This window comes from Acanthochromis polyacanthus, chromosome 4, assembly GCF_021347895.1.
Source record: "Acanthochromis polyacanthus isolate Apoly-LR-REF ecotype Palm Island chromosome 4, KAUST_Apoly_ChrSc, whole genome shotgun sequence".
Taxonomy (NCBI): domain Eukaryota; kingdom Metazoa; phylum Chordata; class Actinopteri; family Pomacentridae; genus Acanthochromis; species Acanthochromis polyacanthus.
The window spans coordinates 4,999,433-5,020,130 of NC_067116.1; the positions used below are offsets into that span (position 1 = coordinate 4,999,433).

Consider the following 20,698-nt stretch of genomic DNA (forward strand, 5'->3'; position numbering starts at 1 on the left):
TAAATAACTGATGTCAGATCTGTTATTGTGTAACTACAGACATGGCTAACCGACCACAGATCTGAGAGACTCCAAAGTCTAGAGAGCTTTCCACTCTTTGTTCAGTGAAGCAGTGGAGTGTAGATCTTTAATGAGATCAGCTCTCTGACAGTCTTTTAATACTGCAGTGTATTTTACAGAACCATTTCCCTGAAACTCATTTAACACAGGGTCCTTTACCATTTTTGGCTCAGCAGTGCACAACTCTGAGCCAAGTTGCCTTTCCTAAATCTGCTGTCCAACAGCTAAAACTTCGGTCGCACTTGTTTCTGCAGCTTTATGAAGCCACCAAACGTTAAAATAAATGTATTAAATCCATTCGTAAACAGTCTAAAGTAATCCAACTTCCAGCTAACTGTAATTCAGAGTATGAGTACATTTCTTGGTTGACTCAGCGTCTTGTGAAGATAAATGTGTCATCGTGGATGAGCCAGCATCATTAACACAGAGAGAGTTTGTTTGACTGATTATCTGTGGGTCTGTTGAAACCAAAGAAACAGAAAAATCATCTCTAATAATTTGCTGAGTGATGGTTAAAAGAGAACTTTTACTTCATCTGCAGTGAATTCACAGTTTATACTCTCTCTGATCCCTATGGCGGTGTGTGACCGAGTCTGTGAACTCTCATCTGTTCAGAATGTCCTGCACTGCATTGTGGGATTGCTAGCAGACAGAACACAACATTTAATTTAGCTTCATTTATGTGGCGCCGGTTCTAACATGAGTCATCTGATGGCAGCTCATGTTCAGGTCCAGATCTGATAAAGAGAAACCCAGTGATTGATCTGAACCAGACTCAGAGCCGCCGTCTGCTTCGGCTGGTCAGGGGGAAAAAACAAACAATAAACAACAAACAATACACAAACAAACCAACAAAAATAATCAGACCAGTATGGTTTAATGGTTTACTATTCTCAGGTGTTTAAACTACGGGTTGACCAATCTTTGTGGTTGTTTTGTGTCTCTTTGTGGTTGTTTTGTGTCTCTTTGTGGTTGTTTAGTGTCTCTTTGTGGTTGTTTTGTTTGTCTTTGTGGTGGTTTTGTGTCTCTTTGCATTTGTTTTGTTTCTCTTTGCGTTTTTTTTTGTTTCTCTTAGCGGTTGTTTTGTTTCTTTTAGCGGTTGTTTTGTGTCTCTTTGTGGTGGTTTTGTGTCTCTTTGTGGTGGTTTTGTGTCTCTTTGCGGTTGTTTTGTGTCTCTTAGCGGTTGTTTTGTTTCTCTTAGCGGTTGTTTTGTGTCTCTTTGTGGTGGTTTTGTGTCTCTTAGCGGTTGTTTTGTTTCTCTTAGCGGTTGTTTTGTGTCTCTTTGTGGTGGTTTTGTGTCTCTGTGGTGGTTTAGTGTCTCTTTGTGGTGGTGTTGTGTCTCTTTGCGGTTGTTTTGTGTCTTTTTGTGGTTTACTATCCTCAGGTGTTTTAATAACACATTGATCATTAATTTTGTTCGGGGCTGATGTTGATATTGATTATTGGTAATGTAGAACGGTCGATGATCATTACCAGGAGCAAATATAAGTTGTGTGTATTAACAGCACGTGAAAGCTAGGACGCTGTCATTTATATTTCGGCTTCTTAATTTATGACAATTACTATTAATATATTTATACATCTACACTATAAAAGTTCTATAATAACAGTATGTGACAGCCAGAAGCTGTGATTCATAACTCGGCTTCTGCATTAATAAGGATTATGATAAATGAAAGTGTACGCCAGCAACAGAAATGCTGTTTGAGCGTCACTGATCTGTTTACTGATCAATTCATCGACTGATATCAATAACACATTCTCTCCAGTTCTATCTGCTGTTCTTTGTTTTGTTCATCTTTTTCTGTTCTGTGATTTTTATTTCCAATGAAAGGTCCAGCTCAATAAACAACAAAAAAAACCACTGTTAATTATAGACTAGCTGATTATCAGATGCCATATTCATCAAGTTCCTGCTGTCATTTTTAAGTGGTTTTTAAATGAATAATGTCTCTTTTAATTGCATAGATGTAGAACATGAACAGACTAAAGGGATGTTTCTTTTTTATACGGAAATCAGTGAAAAGGGACACTAATAATTAAGAATGGATGCATATCGGACCCAGTATTCATCAGTTGTTGGTTATTAGTATCATGTTTAACCGATTTGTCTCTTTTCATTGCATTTTTTTAAAATGTCTTTGTTTGGTGGGGACAGTGCGCAATAATGAACGCCCAATTATTCAGAATTATTTCAGGGCGTAAATATGCTGGGTTATAGCACAATGCTAATTTACATCCATTCCACATATATATAAATCAACAAAAGAGATGTTTTTTTTGTTTTATTGGAAATCAGTTAAGAATGCTATTAATAATTAGGAATTGGTGAAAATCTGATCCGATATTCATCAGTTCTTGAGTTTTAGTACGGTATAATTTTTAACTGATTCCTGATAAAAAAACAAAAGACTTCTCTTTTGAGTGAACGTATGTAGAACACAATGGTGGCTGCCTTCTAACTCAGCTGCTAGCCGTTAGCGTACAGCGGCTAATCTCCTGGTTTGCGTTGATGTTTGAGCTTCTTGTTCAGTTTCTGCAGGTTGTTTTTCTGTCTGTCAGATAGAGCAGAGAGTTAAAGTTAATCTGACTTTAGAGACATGTTATGTTGCTCCAGATAGCGTTAGCCTCAAGCTAAGAGGCACAGCTAACCTCTCAGTGTTAGCATTAGCCTAGCATTAGCCTAGCACTGTCAGCAGAATAAGTTTGAACTGCGCCCCTTGTTCACACATAAAAGTGAAATATTGGGGATTTTAAACTGTGAATGCTTGTGGAAGACTGAGGTGTTTATCAAATTTAATTTTATGTCTGTCTGTAATCTACAGGCGTGCTTAAAATGAATGAGTTTAAACAGAGTGTGACTTTCTCTGCTGCTTTGCTGACAGCTGTTAGTTTCAGGCTGTTTTCTTGTCTTTAATTTTAAGAATCTCTGACTTGTGAAACTATTGTGCGATAAAATTCCCATTATTTAACCCTCGTGTCATCAAAACTGACCCGGTTTAAAGTTTGAACATGTGGGGAAAAAAATTCACAGTAAAACTCCTGATGTTCACATTTTCAACATTTTTGGGAAATTTTGGAATATTTTTTTGCGGAAAAAAGAGTTTAAGAACATTCACATAAAAATCAACCAAAATCCAGAGAAATTTGCTGGATTTTGGTTGATTTTTATGTGAATGTTCTTAAAGAAAATATTGGAAGTTTTATTGATATGTATGTAATCACTTTAGGATTTTTGGAAGATTTTTACTCATTTTTTGAAAATATTTACAAGAATTTTCTTGCCAAATTTGGTGGATCTTTTTTTTTAAATAAAACTTTTAAGGAATTATTGGAATTTTCTTTCTGAAGGTTTTGTAAATTTTCAGAAATTTGTCGAATTTTTTTGCAGAATATTTGGATTTTTTTTCAGATAAGGAAACAATATTTTTTGGTGCCTGTCCATGAGGACAACAGGAGGGTTAACTGTATTTACATTTTTCACATCATTTATTCATTTGTTCCACGTTAAAGATGTGAATCTCCTTAGCTGGAGGCCAGACACTGGTGTTGGAGGGCCATCTTTGGGGAGTGTGCCGCTGTTTGCCCACCAGTGCTGTTTGCCGTTTTTCAGCCGCGATGCCTTCAGGCTCCTCAGGACAAAGAGACGAGCTGCTGCTGAGTCCTGCAGATAAAACACAGCTCAGCTGAGTGCCGCTCCGGGGGACCGAGGGCTCTGTTTAATCCACGCCTCGGCCCGGTCCGGATCGGGGTCTTCAGCCGGACTCTGGGGCCGGAGGATCAGAACCAGAACAAAGTTCTAAAGCCCTGACTGAGCTTCTATCTGTCACACAGAGGTCAGACGAATCCAGTTCCTCCTGAGCTTCATTTAATCAGCCTGAAGGAAAAACTGCAGCTGAAGGTTTCAGTTTGCTGCTCAGAAACACACAACTGTGATGTTAAAGACACAGTAACACACTGGTCACCATGGCAACCTGAACAAAAATAATATTAATAAGAATAATAGATTTTATTTGGAAACCACTTTACATTGGAAAGCAATCTCAAAGTGCAAGAGTCTCTTCATGTTGATTTTGTGTCTCTTTGCGGTCGTCTTGTGTCTCTTTGTGGTTGCTTTGTGTTGTTTTTGTGTCTCTTTGTGTTGGTTTTGTGTCTCTTTGTGGCAATTTTGTGTCTCTTTGTGTTGGTTTTGTGTCCCTTTGTGGTTGTTTTGTGTCTCTTTGTATTGGTTTTGTGTCCCTTTTTGGTGTTTTTTTTGTATCGTTATGGTTGTTTTGTCTCTGTGGGTTTTTTGTGTGTCTTTGTAGTAATTTTGTGTCTCTTTGTGGTGGTTTTGTGTCTCTTTTTGGTGGTTTTGGGGCTGTTTGTGGTCATGTTGTGTCTCTTTGTGTCTCTTTGTGGTCGTTTTCTGACTCTTTGTGGTGGTTTTGTGTCTCTTTGTGTTGGTTTTATGTCTTTTTGTGGTGGTTTTGTGTCTTTGTGTGGTGGTTTTGGGGCTGTGACTGGTTCCAGAGTGTGATTTTTTTTAGTTCAGGTCACATCCCAGGAGAACAAACTTGTTCATCTTTAAACAGAATCAGCAGCTTTTCTCTCGGTCCACATTATTAAAGTGAAATAACAGTTCCTGGTCTGTTAGCAGCTCTGTGTGAACTCACATCCTGATGTTTTCCAACCTGACGGAGGAGAAAGTCCTGCTACCAGAGTCCTGTATGAACTAAAGCATGGGTTTAAAGAGAGGACTGGATCTCATAAGATGTTATAACTTCTCAGTGAGCTTCAGGTGAAATTTACTGACATGTTTGAAAACAGAAATACAAATATTTCTGCTGTAGTGTTTGTGAAGTGTGACTGATCCTGACCAGCTGAAGCTCTCAGATCAGTTTGTCCTTTCAGTCTGTTAAATAATAAAGCGTGTGACTCCTGCAGATTAGCTGCGTTCAGTCTGCTGCTTTCTGCTGCTGCTTGTTTGTTGGACTGACTGTGAATGAATCCAGGTTTGTGTTTCAGTCGAGGATCTTTTCATCTCGCTCTCGTTTCATCTTCTCGTCTTTTCCTTTCATTCAATCAGCTGCTGAGCTTTGATCTGTTTCTCTGTTTTATTCTCTTTGTTCCTGAACAGAGAAACATCAACAGACCTCCAACGCTCACGTCTTTCTACAATCTTATTTATTCACAGCAGCAGCGTCGATCTGTTCACTGACCTGCTGTTTAAAAACCTGAACATGGAGTTTGTCAGTTCTGTGCTTCATCCTTCAGGTTTACAGGTCCTCTTCATGCTCATTTAGAAGGTAAACTGCTGCTGTGGTTCTTCAGGGTTCTGAAACTTGAATTTATGTTTTTAGTTGAGTATTTTATCTTTAACAAGACAGCTGTGTTCTGTTCTCGCTGTCAGTAAACATTTTACTGATGGTTTCAGTATTCAGCCCTCATGTTGTCCTCACCAAAAAATGGTGTTGCCTTGTCTGAAAAAAGTCCAAAAATTCAGAAAAAAATTCTCCAAATTTATAAAAAATTGCAAAATCTTCAGGAGGAAATTCCTGAAAAGTTTCCCTCAAAAGTTTTATTTTTTAAAATAAAAAATCCCCAAATTTGACAGCGAAATTCACTGGATTTTGGTTGATTTTTTTTCTAAATGTTCTTAAACATTTTTTTAATTTGTTTTTTTTGCACCAAAAAATGTTCTAAAATTTCCTAAAACTATTTTGAAAATGTGGAAGTTTTCACTGTGAATATATACATATATATATGTATATATATATATATATATATATATATATATATATATATATATATATATATTTATCCACATTTTAAAAACTTTAAAACGGGTCAATTTGACCTGTATGGCGACAGGAGGGTTAATGGTAAAACAACCTCTGATCCAGATCTGTAGGCCACAAATGGTTCCAATCACCAACACTGATTAGCTTCAGCTTCAGCCGCTATCTGGCAATGATACAGAAATGTTTAACTAATCCGTGGATCCAGACTATAAGCTGCATCACTGCCAGAATATAGTCACTTGGTCCTTGAGTCATTTCTGAGTGTCCCTGAAAATGTCATCCAAATCTGTTGGTCTGTTTATGAGGAATGTTACTGACAGACAGACAGACAGACAGACAGACACACAGACACACAGACAGACAGACACAGACACAGACACAGACACACACAGACACACACACACAGACAGACAGACACACACACACAGAAGCCATTCATCTCATAACTCCACCTCGTTCCTCGGTGAAATAACAAATCATAAAACACTGACAGCAGACTGGCTCAGCTGGTGTCTGAAGTTACAGAAATTGATCTGTTCAGGGTCACTTTGATCACTGAGGATTGTACTAAAATTAATGACCCCAAAAATGAATCCTTATGAGGAAAGCGTATAAAACGTGTTTCTGTATCTGTAAATGATTCATGAAGCGGCTGCAGTGAGGAAGAGTCAGAGATTCTTCATCCACTCTGTTGTATTTTTCAATCGGCTGTTTGAAGCGGTTCTGCCTCCGTCAGTGATTTCCTACATTTCCCAGGATGCCCTGGGACAGACCGCCCTGGAGGACTGGGATGGTTTTATTCAGCAGAAGAAGAAACCGTCGGTTCAGCTGCTTTTTATTTCTCCTCAGGAAACATTTTCTGCTTCCATGTGCAGAAACACAGAACAGGTTTAGAGTAAAACTCCTTCTGTCCACTGGAATCTGTACGGAACGAAGTAAAACCCTGTTAAAGCTGAGATAAAGGAAGTACAGTAGAGATAAACGAAGTAAGGTAGAGATAAATGAAGTACAGTGGAATTAAATGAAGTACAGTGGAATTAAATAAAGTACAATAGAGGTAAATAAAGTGCAATAAAATAGTAGAAAAGTGAAATATTCTTTTGAATCTACTTTCTTTATTTCTCTCTTCTGGCAGGTGTGACACTTTTAATCCTTAAAGATCCACCTGTCAGAGCGTCGTCACGGTGACGGAGGACGTGTGCCGCGTCGCCATAGCAACAGAGACAGAGAGCATCCCTTTGATCAGTAATCTCTGTCTGCTTCTGTCTGACAGCTGCTGGTGATGAACCTGCAGTGACACCTGACAAACACACCTGAGGCTGAGATTCAAGGTTGACCTGAAAAACACAAACTCCTCAGTCAGAGTTACGTGAAGTTTAATTATCTGGCTGGACATCAGCGTATTGTTTCCAGGGCGGTTCATTTTTTCTAAACTCTTCAACCTCCAGTTTTTCCTTTTGGCACATTTTTATTTATTTTTTTGATGACACCCAGTCAATAGTACACAGAGTTACAGACCAGGAAGCTTCTATCATGTTCAACGACTTCTTCAGAGTGGATGTTACTAGTCAATGTTGATCTATGCTAGTTAAAGTTGATCTGAATGAGTGAAAGTTGGTCTAGATTAAAGTTACTCTATATTAGTTAAAGTTGCTCTAAATCAGTTAGAGTATCTCTATTTTAGCTGAAATTACTCTACATTAGTTAAACTTGCTCTAAATGAGTTAAAGTTGCTCTAAAGTAGCTAAAGTTGGTCTATATCAATTAAAGTTGCTCTATGTTGCTTAAAGTTGCTCTATCTTAGTTAAAGTTGCTCTATATTGCTTAAAGTTGCTCTATTGCTCTATTTTAGTTGTGTATAGATTAAGTCATCAGGTTCTGGTCAGTTGGACACATTTCAGTGATGGTTTTACTTTAATATTTATTATTACAGTAGCTTTGGTCTTAATGCTGCGTGGGGATCAGAACAAAACCGCTCTAAAACTGGTTTTCAGAAACACCTCAGAGTCAGAACAATGATTTGTAGTCAGAAGAAATCTGGACTTTGGAGATATTCCTGGTGATGTAGGAGGCCTTAAAATAACGGAGCTAACGCTGCACATGCTGCCTCCAGTCAGCTGAAATCAGCGATATTCAGGCATCTAATGTCTCCCTTCATTTGCAGTACACTACCTGGAGAATCTGAAGCAGGTTCCCTCATGGAATAATGTAGAACTGGAATTTATTTTTCTCAAGGAGAAGACTGTTGTTAAAAAAAACAAAACTGGTACACAGACGGATCTTTCACCAGTGTTCCTACAGAATGTGTAGATCAAAGCTATGTCCTCTCTTCTGTTTTCCATCTTTTCATCCATTGTCAGCCTTGATTGAATGTCTCTCTCTACCTCATTTTATCAGGATCAGACTCATTCTTTGGACTGTTTTCCATCAGTGGTCAGCAGTAACAGCTAGCTAAATATCTAGCTTCTACTGCTGAGAAAAAGATCACATTAGCATGGATTAGAGTAGGGTTAGCAACAACACAGAAAACATGGAACAAAATGAGACAATCAGTACCTATTATTGATGAATATGGAGCAGAAAACTGGAAAAGAGAAGGTTTATTTTCCAAACATTTTAAAGCCCAAATGTCCTCCAGTTCTGGAATGACCCCTATATCTTATTTTTGAAGAACCTCTTCATCCCTAAACTCTGAAGTGTAATTACATTTCCAGTAACTGCTCTTGCATTTGTTCTGTTATATTGACAATAACACAAAACTGATGTTAGATTTCAGACAGCTTAAAGTGTTGACTGTTGGACTGAACCATACATGACCTTAAAACTGCATAGATCCTCCTAAATGTTTGATATGAAGTTTAAAAAAGAGCAATAATCTACATACTTTCTGAACAAATCTGTCACTAGATGTTGTTTTTCTGTTTTTGAGTATCTGACACAAATCCCCCAAAATAGTGTGAAATCGAACAGACGCAAAGAACAGATCTGTCGCCACGAGCAACATCATGAAGCCTCTCAACCAGAGAGAAAACAAGGAACTTTTTCACTGGAAATCCTGAACTGAGTTGCTTTTAAATGTCCCAGTTGAAGCTGAAGACCTGTCTGGTAGCTGGAACATCAGCGCCTGGCTCTGAGGTCACGGTACCCGACAGCACCTTCTGGTTTTATTCTGTGAAACCAGACGAGTCAAACTCACTTTAGTTCAAGTTCTACATTCAGTCCAGTCTGATCTCCAGTGACCAGTAAAACCACAGCATAATAACCTCTAAATAACCACAACTCCTCATGGTTCCTTTGTTGTAGTGTAAAAATGTTCACATTTAAGGAATTATGTTTTTACAAAACACGATGAGCAACCTGAAATTTATAAAGAAAAATAACTTTAGTTTCGTCCACATTCATCCTCAGTTTATCATTTCCTCATTACAACTTCCAGATCACAGAGAGTCTACAAAGGAACACAACATTTAGTCACCTGGAACTGAACCATGGAGGATTTACTTTATGGTTAAAACGACAACAGTCAGGCAAAAAGACAAAAACACGACAAAATATTACAAAAGTGAGGAACAAAACGACAAAACATGAGACAAACGTCAAAAGCCAGACAAAAAAAGACAAAAACCCAGACAAAATATTGCAAAAACGAGACAAAACGACAAAAAATAGACAAACAACATGAAACAAAACAAAAAACACAAAAATTTGACAAAAATGTTACAGAGAAACAAAAAACGGACAAATGACCAAGAAAAGACAGAACACAAAACAACAAAAACATGAGACAAACAACAAGTCAGACAAAAAAGACAACAAAGACAGGACAAAATATTACAAAAACGAGACAATATGACAAAAAAGATAAACGACACAAAAGAAAACAATAAAAGAGAAGAAATTAGACAAAAACGTTACAGTGACAAAAATGAGAAAAGAAATGACAAAAGCGATAAACAAAACCAAAACAAAAAACACAAGTGAGACAAAAATCAAACACAAAAACATGAGACAAACGACAAAAGTCAGACAATTTAAAGACAAAAAAACCCCCAACAAAAACAAGACACAAAACGACAACAGAGCAATGAATAGTCTAGTATTTAACTTTATGACCAAAACAACTTGTCATGGTCTAGAAATGATTTTAAAGTTTTAGTTTTACTCATTTATAATCTGCAGTTTGTGTCTTCTCTGGAATCTTTACAAACAGCATCAGAGCTGCACAGAAACCAGGCATCAGTGGAAAGCTGAGGTCGTTGGATTAGGTTCATTTTGTCGTTCATCACTATACGATAGCGTTACTTATTTAAACCAACACTTCAGTAAAGAAAAGTTGTATTGCCTTGAGGTCGTCTAGAAACGCCTGGACTGACTGCAAATCTCTCAGAACTGATCGATTGTAGGATAGGGTGTTGATGTGAGAGGCTGATGTGGTTGATCGTGGCTGAAGCACATCTCTGTGATCCAGCAGGACAGTAATCAGCCTGTTAGCAGCGTGTCAGGTGGAGTTTGGGTGACGCCTGGTCAGCGGGGAGAGACGCTGCTGCTGTGGAGCGAATCGACTCGTTTGCCATCGGAATGAAAGTGGGCTGCAGCTGCAGAGTTTAATGCGACAGAGTCACACTGACCTTCAAACTGGAGCTGCCTCCTGATCCGAGCAGAGACAGAAACCACAGCTGCAGACGTGGAAAAAGAAAGAGAAAACCACAATGCTAGAAATCCATGTGTACAGCCTGCAGCAGTTCTGTCAGCACATTTAGCATTTCTCTGTTCATCTGCTTTGAGGAGGTAATGAGCACCTGTAGACATCTGCTTCCACACACCAGGGGGCGCTGCTGCACGAAGGTAACAGCTTTTTCTACAAATTTTAATTACACCAAAGAAACAGAAAAATCTTGAAACCTGTAGTGGTTCAGTCAGTCTTTATCAGCAGAAAAATGAACTAGAAAAGCCCTCAGAGCTCAGTCCTGCTCCAAGGCTGCTCATTCCCCCATATGTCAGAAATGCAGCATTTATTGATTAGTTATTGATGATCAGAATGTGTCCATTTATGACCTGAGTACAGGTGTGTGTTCTGCATGTGTACATTATGTACAGATACCGGATCACGTGACCTAAATATGTAGCAGGCGGCTCAGAAACACCCCCACAGTTTAATCAGCTGTTCCTTGGATCATTTCTGATGGATAAGTCCTGATCAGTCCTCAGAGGTGGATTTGTAGTAGGATCACAATCAGATGATGTAGTGGTCACTGGTTGTCATGGTTACAGTGACGCCATGCCGCTATCTGCCAAGGATACAGAAATCTTTAACTAATCTCTACATTTGTCCAAAATTATTGGAAATTTGTCCAACACTTGCTCAAAAAAATCACAATCTGTCCAACATGAGTTAAACATCTAGGATGGCTCAGAAGGGTTCCAAAAATGACTACAAACAATAAAAACACGTCCAAAATGACTCAAATATGACCTCAGAAAATAAGCCTGTTCTCTAAATATTGTTAAAATTCATCAAAAATTATTGTAGTTATGTGCAAAATGACCAGAAATTACTGAAATTAATCCAGAATTTCTTTAAAAAAAATCCTCCTTAATTGTTCAAAATGTGTCCAAAATGAATTAATGGTCTAGTATGTCTGAGAAGGGTTAAAAAAAATGACTAAAATGGGTCCAAAATAACTTGAAATGTCTTCAAACTCTTAAAATGTTCTTTAAAAAATAGGAATTATTCACAATTACAGTTTTATAAACATTGGTGGTCGTCAGAGGTGGATTTGTAGTAGGATCACAATCAGCTGATGTCGTGTTCACTGGTTGTCATGGTGACAGTGACACAGTGCTGCTATCTGGCAATGATACAGAAATCTTTAACTAATCCATGGATCCAGACTATAAGCTGCATCACTGCCAGAATCTAATCACTTGGTCCTTGTGTCATTTCTGAGCTTCACTGAACTTTTGATCCAAATCTGTTGGTCTGTTTATGAGGAATGTTGCAGACAGACAGAGAGACAGACAGAGAGACAGACAGACAGACAGACATAACTGCCACTTTCCTTGGCTGAGTAATGAAGAGGATTACAGTGAAAGGAGGTTAGTTAGTGAATGCTCCTACATTATGAATCTCTGGTCTGGGTTCACCATAAAAACGTTCATAAGTTTAACGTCTATTATTAAGATATTCAACATCAACCCAATCTGGAGCAGGTAGAGTGTGGAGTGTTGGAGTGTCCTTTAATGGTAACAGCGGTGGTTGGGCTGGAAAGTTCTTCATGATGGACTCAGGCTGTCTGGTCCTGAAGCGTGGTGTGGTCGGGTTAGAGTTCTGCTGTTGGAGATCTCAGCAGCGTTGGAGGTCTGCCAGCAGACGTCCAACAGGTGGTGGTCTGCTGGTAGACCTCAGGGTGGATGGAAAATAACTGGTATTAACGGTGGCTCTGGCTGTCCAGCTCCACTCATGTAGGTGTCGTCCCTCATCACTCTGTCACCTCCTTAGCTCCGCCTCCCTACCTGAGTGATGGTGGAACTCGGGTAGATGGTGATGGTGTGCAGCAGGTGGAGAGCAGGATGAACACAGTGTTTCTGTCATTCCTCTGCCTCTCATTGCTTCTGATATTTTCCTTCAGGGGTTTAAATCTCAGTGAACTTGTCTTTTAATTAGCACTGAAACTCTTGTTATTTTCTTAATTGTTGAGTTTTTGTTCCTACACTTTTTCAGCTGGGACATTTCCAGCAGTTTTTGGATGTCGTGGATGTTTTCTGAAGGCTTGTGACTTCAGAAAACATCCAGTAAATTCAGCTTTGGTGTTTAGTAACAATCTATCTGACACAAGTAAAGATATTTCACAAATATTCTGGGGAATTTTTTTAATTCACTGCAGAAGAATGACGAGAAGGTTCAAACTCTGAGTCGTTCAGCTCCAATGTTCTCTGAGGAAACAGACTGGAGTGACAAAGTCTTTTCTGTTAGTTTTTTGTTCTCCAGAAACAGATTTAACCTCCAGACACAATCAGGATCAAAGTATCTTGAAGGTTCAGACTTCCATGTTCTAACTCTGTTCTCCTCTTGGTTCTCCTGCTCTGTAGAACCAGTTCCACCTGCAGATGGTGACGGGGGTCCCAGAGTCCGGCCTCTCCGATCTGCTGCTGACGGTTCTGCAGCGGTCCGGTTGGAGGGAGGGTACTGCGGTTCTGTGCCGGGGCTGGGAGGAGGCTCAGGGTCTCCTGCAGCTCCTGGACCATCATGGTCCACATGTCCATGGATCATCATGGGGTGGCGGGGGCGCCGTCAACTGGCACCTCCGAGCCCTCCTGAACCTGACACAGTCGTCTCACGATGACACACAGATCCACGACTTCCTGTCCCGACACTTCAGACAGAACCAGCCCCCGCCGGCGTCGGTGATCCTGTTCGGGGCCGACCCTCAGTGCGCGGCGGCGGTGCTGCGCAGCGCTCAGGACCTGGGCTTGACGTTACCCATGGTGCACTGGGTTCTGGGACAGCCGCTCAGCCCTGACGCCTTGCACGCCATCGGACTGCCGCTGGGCCTGTTGGCCTACGGAGAGGTGGGAAGGAAACCACTGGACTTCTACGTCAGAGACGCCCTGCAGCTGGTGACCAGAGCTGTAGCTGCAGCCACCATGGTGAGACCAGACCTGGCTCTGATCCAGAACATGGTGAACTGCTACGACAAAACCAGCAAACACGAGGCGCCATCGTCTGGACAGTACCTGTCCAGGTAGGAAAATCAAATCACATCACATCAAGCTTTACTGTCATTTCACTGTACGTACAACAGTAGTGTGGACAAAATGAGAACGTTTCTCTAGGATCCAATTAAAGCAATTAAACAAACTTTACAGTAACAAAAATAAGGAAAATAGAAAAGAAGTTAAGAACACCCACACTGATACATTCACACAACACACACACAGACACACACATTCCGAAGACATTTCACAAAATGGGCAAAATTGTCAGTTGAATTGCTAAGTGTCCATAGCAGCAGGCCTGTTTGATCTTCTCCAGTTAGTTCTGTTAAAAAAACGTCCAGCTTGAGCTGCTGTCGTTGATATTTTAATTGCCCATGTTAGAGCTGGATGGATGAATGATGGATGGATAGATGGATAGATGGAGGATGGATGGATGGATAATCGATGGATGGATGGAGGGATGACAGGTGGATGGATGGATAATCGATGCATGGATGGATGGATGATGGATGGATGGATGAATGATGGATGGCTGGATGGATAGATGGAGGATGGATGGATGGATAATCGATGAATGGATGGATGGAGGATGGATGGATGGATGACAGATGGATGGATGACAGATGGATGGATGGATGATGGATGGATGGATGACATATGGATGGATGGTCTTGTTTATTTTTTCATGTTTTATTGGTACACACATTGCAAAGGGAAGATCATGGAATTGGATACCTGAGGATTATTTAAAGTTTGGAGTCTTGCTTAACGGCTTTGGAAAAGTCAAGATAAGGAGTATTTTTTGAGGTTTGTATCAGCTCTGAGTTGTGGAGGAGGAATTTCACGTAGTCTGTGGTTTGAAATGCGTTTAGAGTCCTTTGATGACGGTGTTTAGAGTGACTGTAGTTCATTTTTATTTATGGCTGCTGTGATGTAAAGCCAAACTCCTATCAGGTGACTCCAGCGAAGCAAAGATGCCATGGAAGTCTCTTTGCTGGAGGATAACAGGTGTTCAGTAAAAGACATTCAGAGGTGTTGTGCTGAACTTTATTGCTCTCAGTGATGATTTTATCAAACAGCTATGTGCCTGTGACAGATGTCAGCTCTCTGTAGTTTGGTGTTTAGCGTCGTTTAGCGTCGTTAGCCTGCAGCAGACTGATGCTGATGTATGGCTGTTTTCAGAGGATGCTGGGCAGTCAGTAAGGCAAGACGACATTTTTATTTGTGTAACACATTTCATACACAGGAGTAGCTCGATGTACTTTACATAGAAAGAAAAAGAAACTTGAATTTAAACACACAACTTAAAATAAAACTTGATTATGAATACAATAGAAGCAAAAGAACTACAAAAATATGAATGCAGCAAAAAACTGTAGGAAGTTGGATGGATGAATGAATGGATAGATGATGGATGGGTGATGAATTCATGAATGGACGATGAATGGTTGGTTTCCAGGTCGCACTACAGATATTCCTTTTGCTTCCTGCAACCAGCAGCATTTCAGAATTGTGGTGGTGACGTTCATCCTTTTAACCAGTGTGCTGTAAATGGGAAAGAGATGAACCAGATTGTGATCTGATGCCCCGGTGGTGGTAGAAAGTGGATGAAAATGCACTTTACATTAGTGTACAAACAAAGCAGAGTCCTAGTGCCTCTTGTTGTGCAATCAACAAACTGACAGTGAGCAGTGTATTGGAGAGAATCGATGCATCGGTACAGCAGCATGTACAAGTCATAAGCTGCTTCTGCATTTACAGACAGGGAAATGTAAATAACATGATCACTGATTGCCTCGGCAGACAGTGCAGCATGAAACTAACCAACAAGAGTTTAATGTCCTTGTTGCACACTTGATCCTTGATGTTACGCTATCTGTTGTTCTTAGGCAGAGCAAATATCCCACCTGTTCACTTTGGCGTCCTGACCATACGTTTCGTGTTCCGCTAACAGGCTCGATGTCCTCCATCACTCATCCATCTGTCTTGCTACCAGTGCTCCTTTCTCCACCCACCATTGTGACTTTTACAAACTGGTGGCTTGGTCCTCCCTTTACGCCAGGAGACTCCAGCACTGACTTCTACTCATCTACCAGACCCTAACAGGGAAGACACCTCAGTACCGCGCCACCCCCCCCCCCCTCCATAACAACTACCACCTGAGGTCCAGTGATTCCATAACACTTTCTATCCCCAAGGTTCACACTGTCTTTGGCTGGAATTCCTTTCGCTTTGCTGCTGTGATCGATTGGAATTCCCTCCAAAAATCTCTGAGACTGTCATCTCTTCCATCACCTCACATCTTTAAGCAGAAGCTGCAGCAGTCCCTAGCTGATGTGTGCACATGATGACTGTTCACACTGAATTTCTAGCATTAATTTAGGGTGTTTTTAATCTCTGTTTAAACACTTCTGTGCCTTTTCTTGTATATGTATTGTTTATTTGTTACCTTTCTTCCTGCTGGGGCCTCTTGCCAGGTCATCATTGTAAATGGGACTTTATTCTCAACTAATCTTACCTGGTAAGATAAAGAATAACACACTGTCAAGAAGCCATTAGTTTCGGTGTTTCAGTCAGGACTGCAGTCTTTTACCTATGTTTATGTGACATACATGAGGCTGCTGACAAGGGTCTTCAATCCTTTCGTCTTGTTGGCCATTAAGTGAACATTTCCCATGATTACAGATTGTAGGGCAGGTTTTAAACCCCCCATCAGTGCTCTTTGTGTGGGTCCTATTCCTTTTAATACAGTGACATCTCTTCTGAGAGGATGTCACGTTTTGTCCTGAAAATTTAGCTAACGGTGCTAGTTTCAGTAGGTCCTGTCAGCAGTTAACAGTAGCTGGACATAACAGGCTGCTGCTCCACTAGCACAACTTTGGAAAAGTCGGGACTGTACCTGACTGGAGAGCACAACTAAAGCTGAAATGTGAGAGGTCTGGGTTATGTAGAGGAGTAAAGCTGTGCCTTCAGAGTAGATGCAACTCCATCATCTCTAATGTCTCCCTCTTCACATCCTGGATTTATCAGGCTTAGACTCAGCTTCATGCATCATAAAAATAATTTTATTTCTGTTGATTAGAGAAGAAAAAGATGTTCCAGGTCTGACAGAGAGAATAGGATCCACTTCAAGACCTTTGATGGGCCAGTTTCTGTAGTTTCTGTTACTCAAAAGCAGGAGGAAAAATCTCTTCTTGTCTATTTATTCAAAATTTCAAAGTCTACCAGCCACTTTTTGTCCTCTCTTAAAATTAAAGCTGGAATTAATGTGTTCTCTTTCTTATTTGAAGCCAAAACAACCTAAGAGTGTGGAAAAAAAAACAATAGCAGACCGAGTATTCTGCCCTGTGGGACTCCACACGTTGTTGAGGGAATGACCTTGAACCTCGGCTCTCTGAAATGTGTGAATTAAACATGAATCAAACCATTAAAATACTCACAGCTGAGAGACTCTCTGGTCTGCTGAAACAAAGGGAAAAAGCTCAAACGCTGCAGTTTAGACGCACAACGGATAAGAAAGAAGCTCTAACAGGATTAGAGACCGTCTCTGCAGAGGTAGGCGTTCAGTTACTAACTGTGCAGTCAAGATAAAACAACACACAACTTCCACAGCCAGTAAAAGTAGAAAGAGAGGCACAAACTGCAACTACAACCTGTGCTTGTCGTAAATTTAGTATTTAAATGTGGAAAAAATGCTCTGTGTAGTTCAAGAGTTTTATTGTTGCATAATTAACCCTGAGGTGCCTCTGAGGGTTTGACTCAGTTAGGACTCATCCACTGAGTTTTCCAGCATCTTTCTTTATATTCTACCTTTCCTTTGTTTCCTGTTGAAGTGCATTTTTCATTTTGTCTCGTTTTTGTCATCTTCAGTCTCATTTCTGTTGTTTTCTGTCTCATTTATACAGTTTTGTGTCATGTTTTTGTTGTTTACATCATCAAACAGTTTTCAAAAATAACGGGTAGAGTACTGGAGAAAATAGAAGCATTCCCATCACAGATTGCATTTACCATTGGATCGATCTGAAATGTTGTTTCAGATTTTACAATAAACTGAAAGTTGCATTTCACAGAGATACTGATCACTTAGAGAAAATACATTTTCCAGCCATCAGCAATCTCAGATGTGACTGAGTTTAAACCTTTGTCCCAGAATCCATAATTATCTTGTCATAATTAGAAAATGGATTGATGAGCCCAAATATCATTATTTTTGATCAGTGAATGAAAATAACAGCAGCAGCGGTAGATTTATAATCACCGTTTATATTTAATCAAACTGACATTTTTACAATTTTCATTCATTTTTCTGCAAATTAGCTCCAGCAGCTGTTTCATGTGAATTATTATTTCACCACCAAGCTGTGGCTTCATTCACTTATCAGTAACATGGAGGAAAATCCCTCAGGGTGACTCTGATTCCTCCATCCTCTGCTCTCAGGCACATTAATATTCATATATATTCATAAATACAGTCTGTGTGTGTTTTGGACTTTCCCCCTCAGAGTGGAAATAAGCACGGTGGAGGTTTAACTTTTATTCATGAGGAGATTTATTACAGAGCCTGAAGCTCCTCGCTGGCTCTCTGAAAACACCACAAGATGAAGAGATAATCAAACCGAGAACCTCTCATAGGTTCCATTTATTACTATATTATACTGCTTTAACTGAGTCTTTAGAAACCACCTGCCTGCATTAAATAAAGTTATTTTTCTGAAGCTTTGTGATGTAAGGAAACAGACCGCATATAAACTATTCACCAATTCTCCCGAGCTAAAATCTGGACTCGTCTAAATGAATCATCCTTTTTGTGCTTTAAATGAACCCTTAAATGTGATTGGACTAAACACTTTTCTATAAGTGGGTCAAAAATGACCCGTATAAGATTCAATATGTTTTCATGCCATTTTTGTCATTTTTGTTAAGAATAATAATTAGGGTCCAAGCACCGAATAGTGTGAAGACTATACTGGAATGCAAGGAATTATTAAATTATTATTAAAACAATTATTATTAATTATTAAAGCTGCAAGCACCGTTTTTCGGGTGGTGGCATCCTTGCAGCTCAGCTATCCCACACATGTCCACCAGGTGGCGCTGCAACTGAGAGTGTATATCAGCCTATGGATGTGATCAGAGTTGGCCTCTGATCACATATGTAAAGTTTCAAGTAGATTGGTGCATGTAGATGGTAGTTAGACAACACCTCCTGTTTGATAGCGAAACATCAAAAATGGCCGAATTCCGTCACCATTTCCACGTCCTCAGACTTTTGCGAAGCATTTTGGTAACTTTTAATCACCAATGGCTGGTGTACGTCCTGACCTAATTTCAGCTCTGTCGGGGTTACCTTGTTTTTGTTTGTAGCTTTTGAAAAGTGCAAAAATTGGTCCAAAATCGTCCAAAATATGTCACAATTCAAAATGGCCGACTTCCTGTTGAGTTTTGGACATGGGTGTCAATTACATTTTTGTGCATTGTGATGACTTACGTATGCTTACCAAATTTCATAGCTGTAGGTGACGCGTACTCGCCGTAGAGCCAGTTTGAAACTTTCCAGGTGGCGCTACTGAGACATTTTGGTTCACACCTGTGCAAGTTCCATAAAATCTAAGATTTTTCACTGGTCCTGATGTGTGTGCAAAGTTAGAGATGTTTTCAAGTATTTATAGGCCTTCAAAGTTGAGTTTAAAAAAACATGGAAAATAAAACTGCAAGCAGCATTGATCGGGTCCTCCAAGCATGGTCCACCAATTGCCAAAATTTCAGGGGTCGGCATTTCCACACCCTCAGACTTTTTCAGAGTATTTTGAATGTCAAAATGTTTAGCTGATCCTGATGTGTGTGCAAATTTTCACACGTTTCTGAGTATTTTTAGGGCGTCAAAAATGCTTTTCTTCCATCTGAATTATTATTAGACTTTCTTTCTAGGATGGAAGAAACACATTTTTGATGCCCTAAAAATACTCAAACGTGTAACAATTTGCACACACATCAGGATCGGCGAAAAATTTGATATTTTAGGGGAATGGAAAACGTGTGACCGAAATGGCTCAGTAGCGCCTCCTGGAATGTTATGAAAACTCAGCCCCCGATCCATGTTTCGCCTACAGCTACGAAATTCGGTACGCATATGTAACTCGTCAAGACAAACAAAAAAGCCTGTTGCACAAATATCCAAATACCCCGGCCATTTTGAATTATGTGTCGTATTTTGGACGATTTTGTGTCATTTTTGAACATATTTCAAATGCTATAAACTCAAACAGGGTAACCCCAAGAGCATTGAAATTTGATCAAGATGTACACCAGGCACTGGTGATCAAAATGTTCAAAAGTCTGAGGCGTGGAAATGGCGACCACTTTGAATATTTCTCCATGAAACAGGAAGTGCTGTCTAACTAGCCTGTGCATGCTCCAATCTACCTCAGATTTTACATGTGATCAGAATCTGGTCCTTATCACATTCATGGGCTGAAATATACTCTCAGTCGCAGCCCCACCTGGTGGACATGCTTGCATTTGCTGACCAGCAAGGATGCGAGGACCCGTTCAACGCTACCTACAGCTTTAATTGTATTATGTTTGACATGCAAACCTATCAATCAATGTGTGGCTATATAAATAAATGCACACATGCATGTGTGCGGGCACACACACACACACAAATACACTCAACACATAGAGTAATGATCACTATCTTAGTTAGCTGGCTAGTGTTAGCTAACTATAAAGTTGGCTGATTTCGTGGTACATAACACTCATTACACACTCTTTCATCTAATAGTCATGAATGTGCAGATATGTTGAAAAATATCAATTGATGGCATAAAATGTCTTTCTGAGGATAAAAGATGTAGATAATATGTGTAAAACAATCTTCCTGACATGGTATGTGTGGTCCACAGTAAATATATTCCTGACAGCCACTAGTAATAAGAATCGGAAGCTTCCATGAGAATCTATGGGAAATGCATGTGGATAATGTGTGACCCACTTATGGAAGTTTGGGCCAGTAATACAAATATGATAATTTCTTAAATAGTACAGGGGGTCCTTGACTTCAGTTGGAGTTCCATTCCGACTGCACGACGTAAGTTGATTCTTGCCGTAAGTCGGAATTCTGGCTAAAATGTAAACAA

General features: G+C 39.9%; 1 protein-coding gene across 1 annotated transcript in view; it reads left to right on the forward strand.

Moving 5' to 3' along the window:
• grin3bb (glutamate receptor, ionotropic, N-methyl-D-aspartate 3Bb) overlaps positions 1–20,698 on the forward strand; it is an 80,378-nt gene that overhangs the window by 32,727 nt on the left and 26,953 nt on the right. Inside the window, exon 2 of the mRNA XM_051947535.1 lies at positions 12,933–13,585. Coding sequence (XP_051803495.1) covers positions 12,933–13,585 — 653 coding nt within the window. The remainder of the gene's footprint in view (positions 1–12,932; positions 13,586–20,698) is intronic.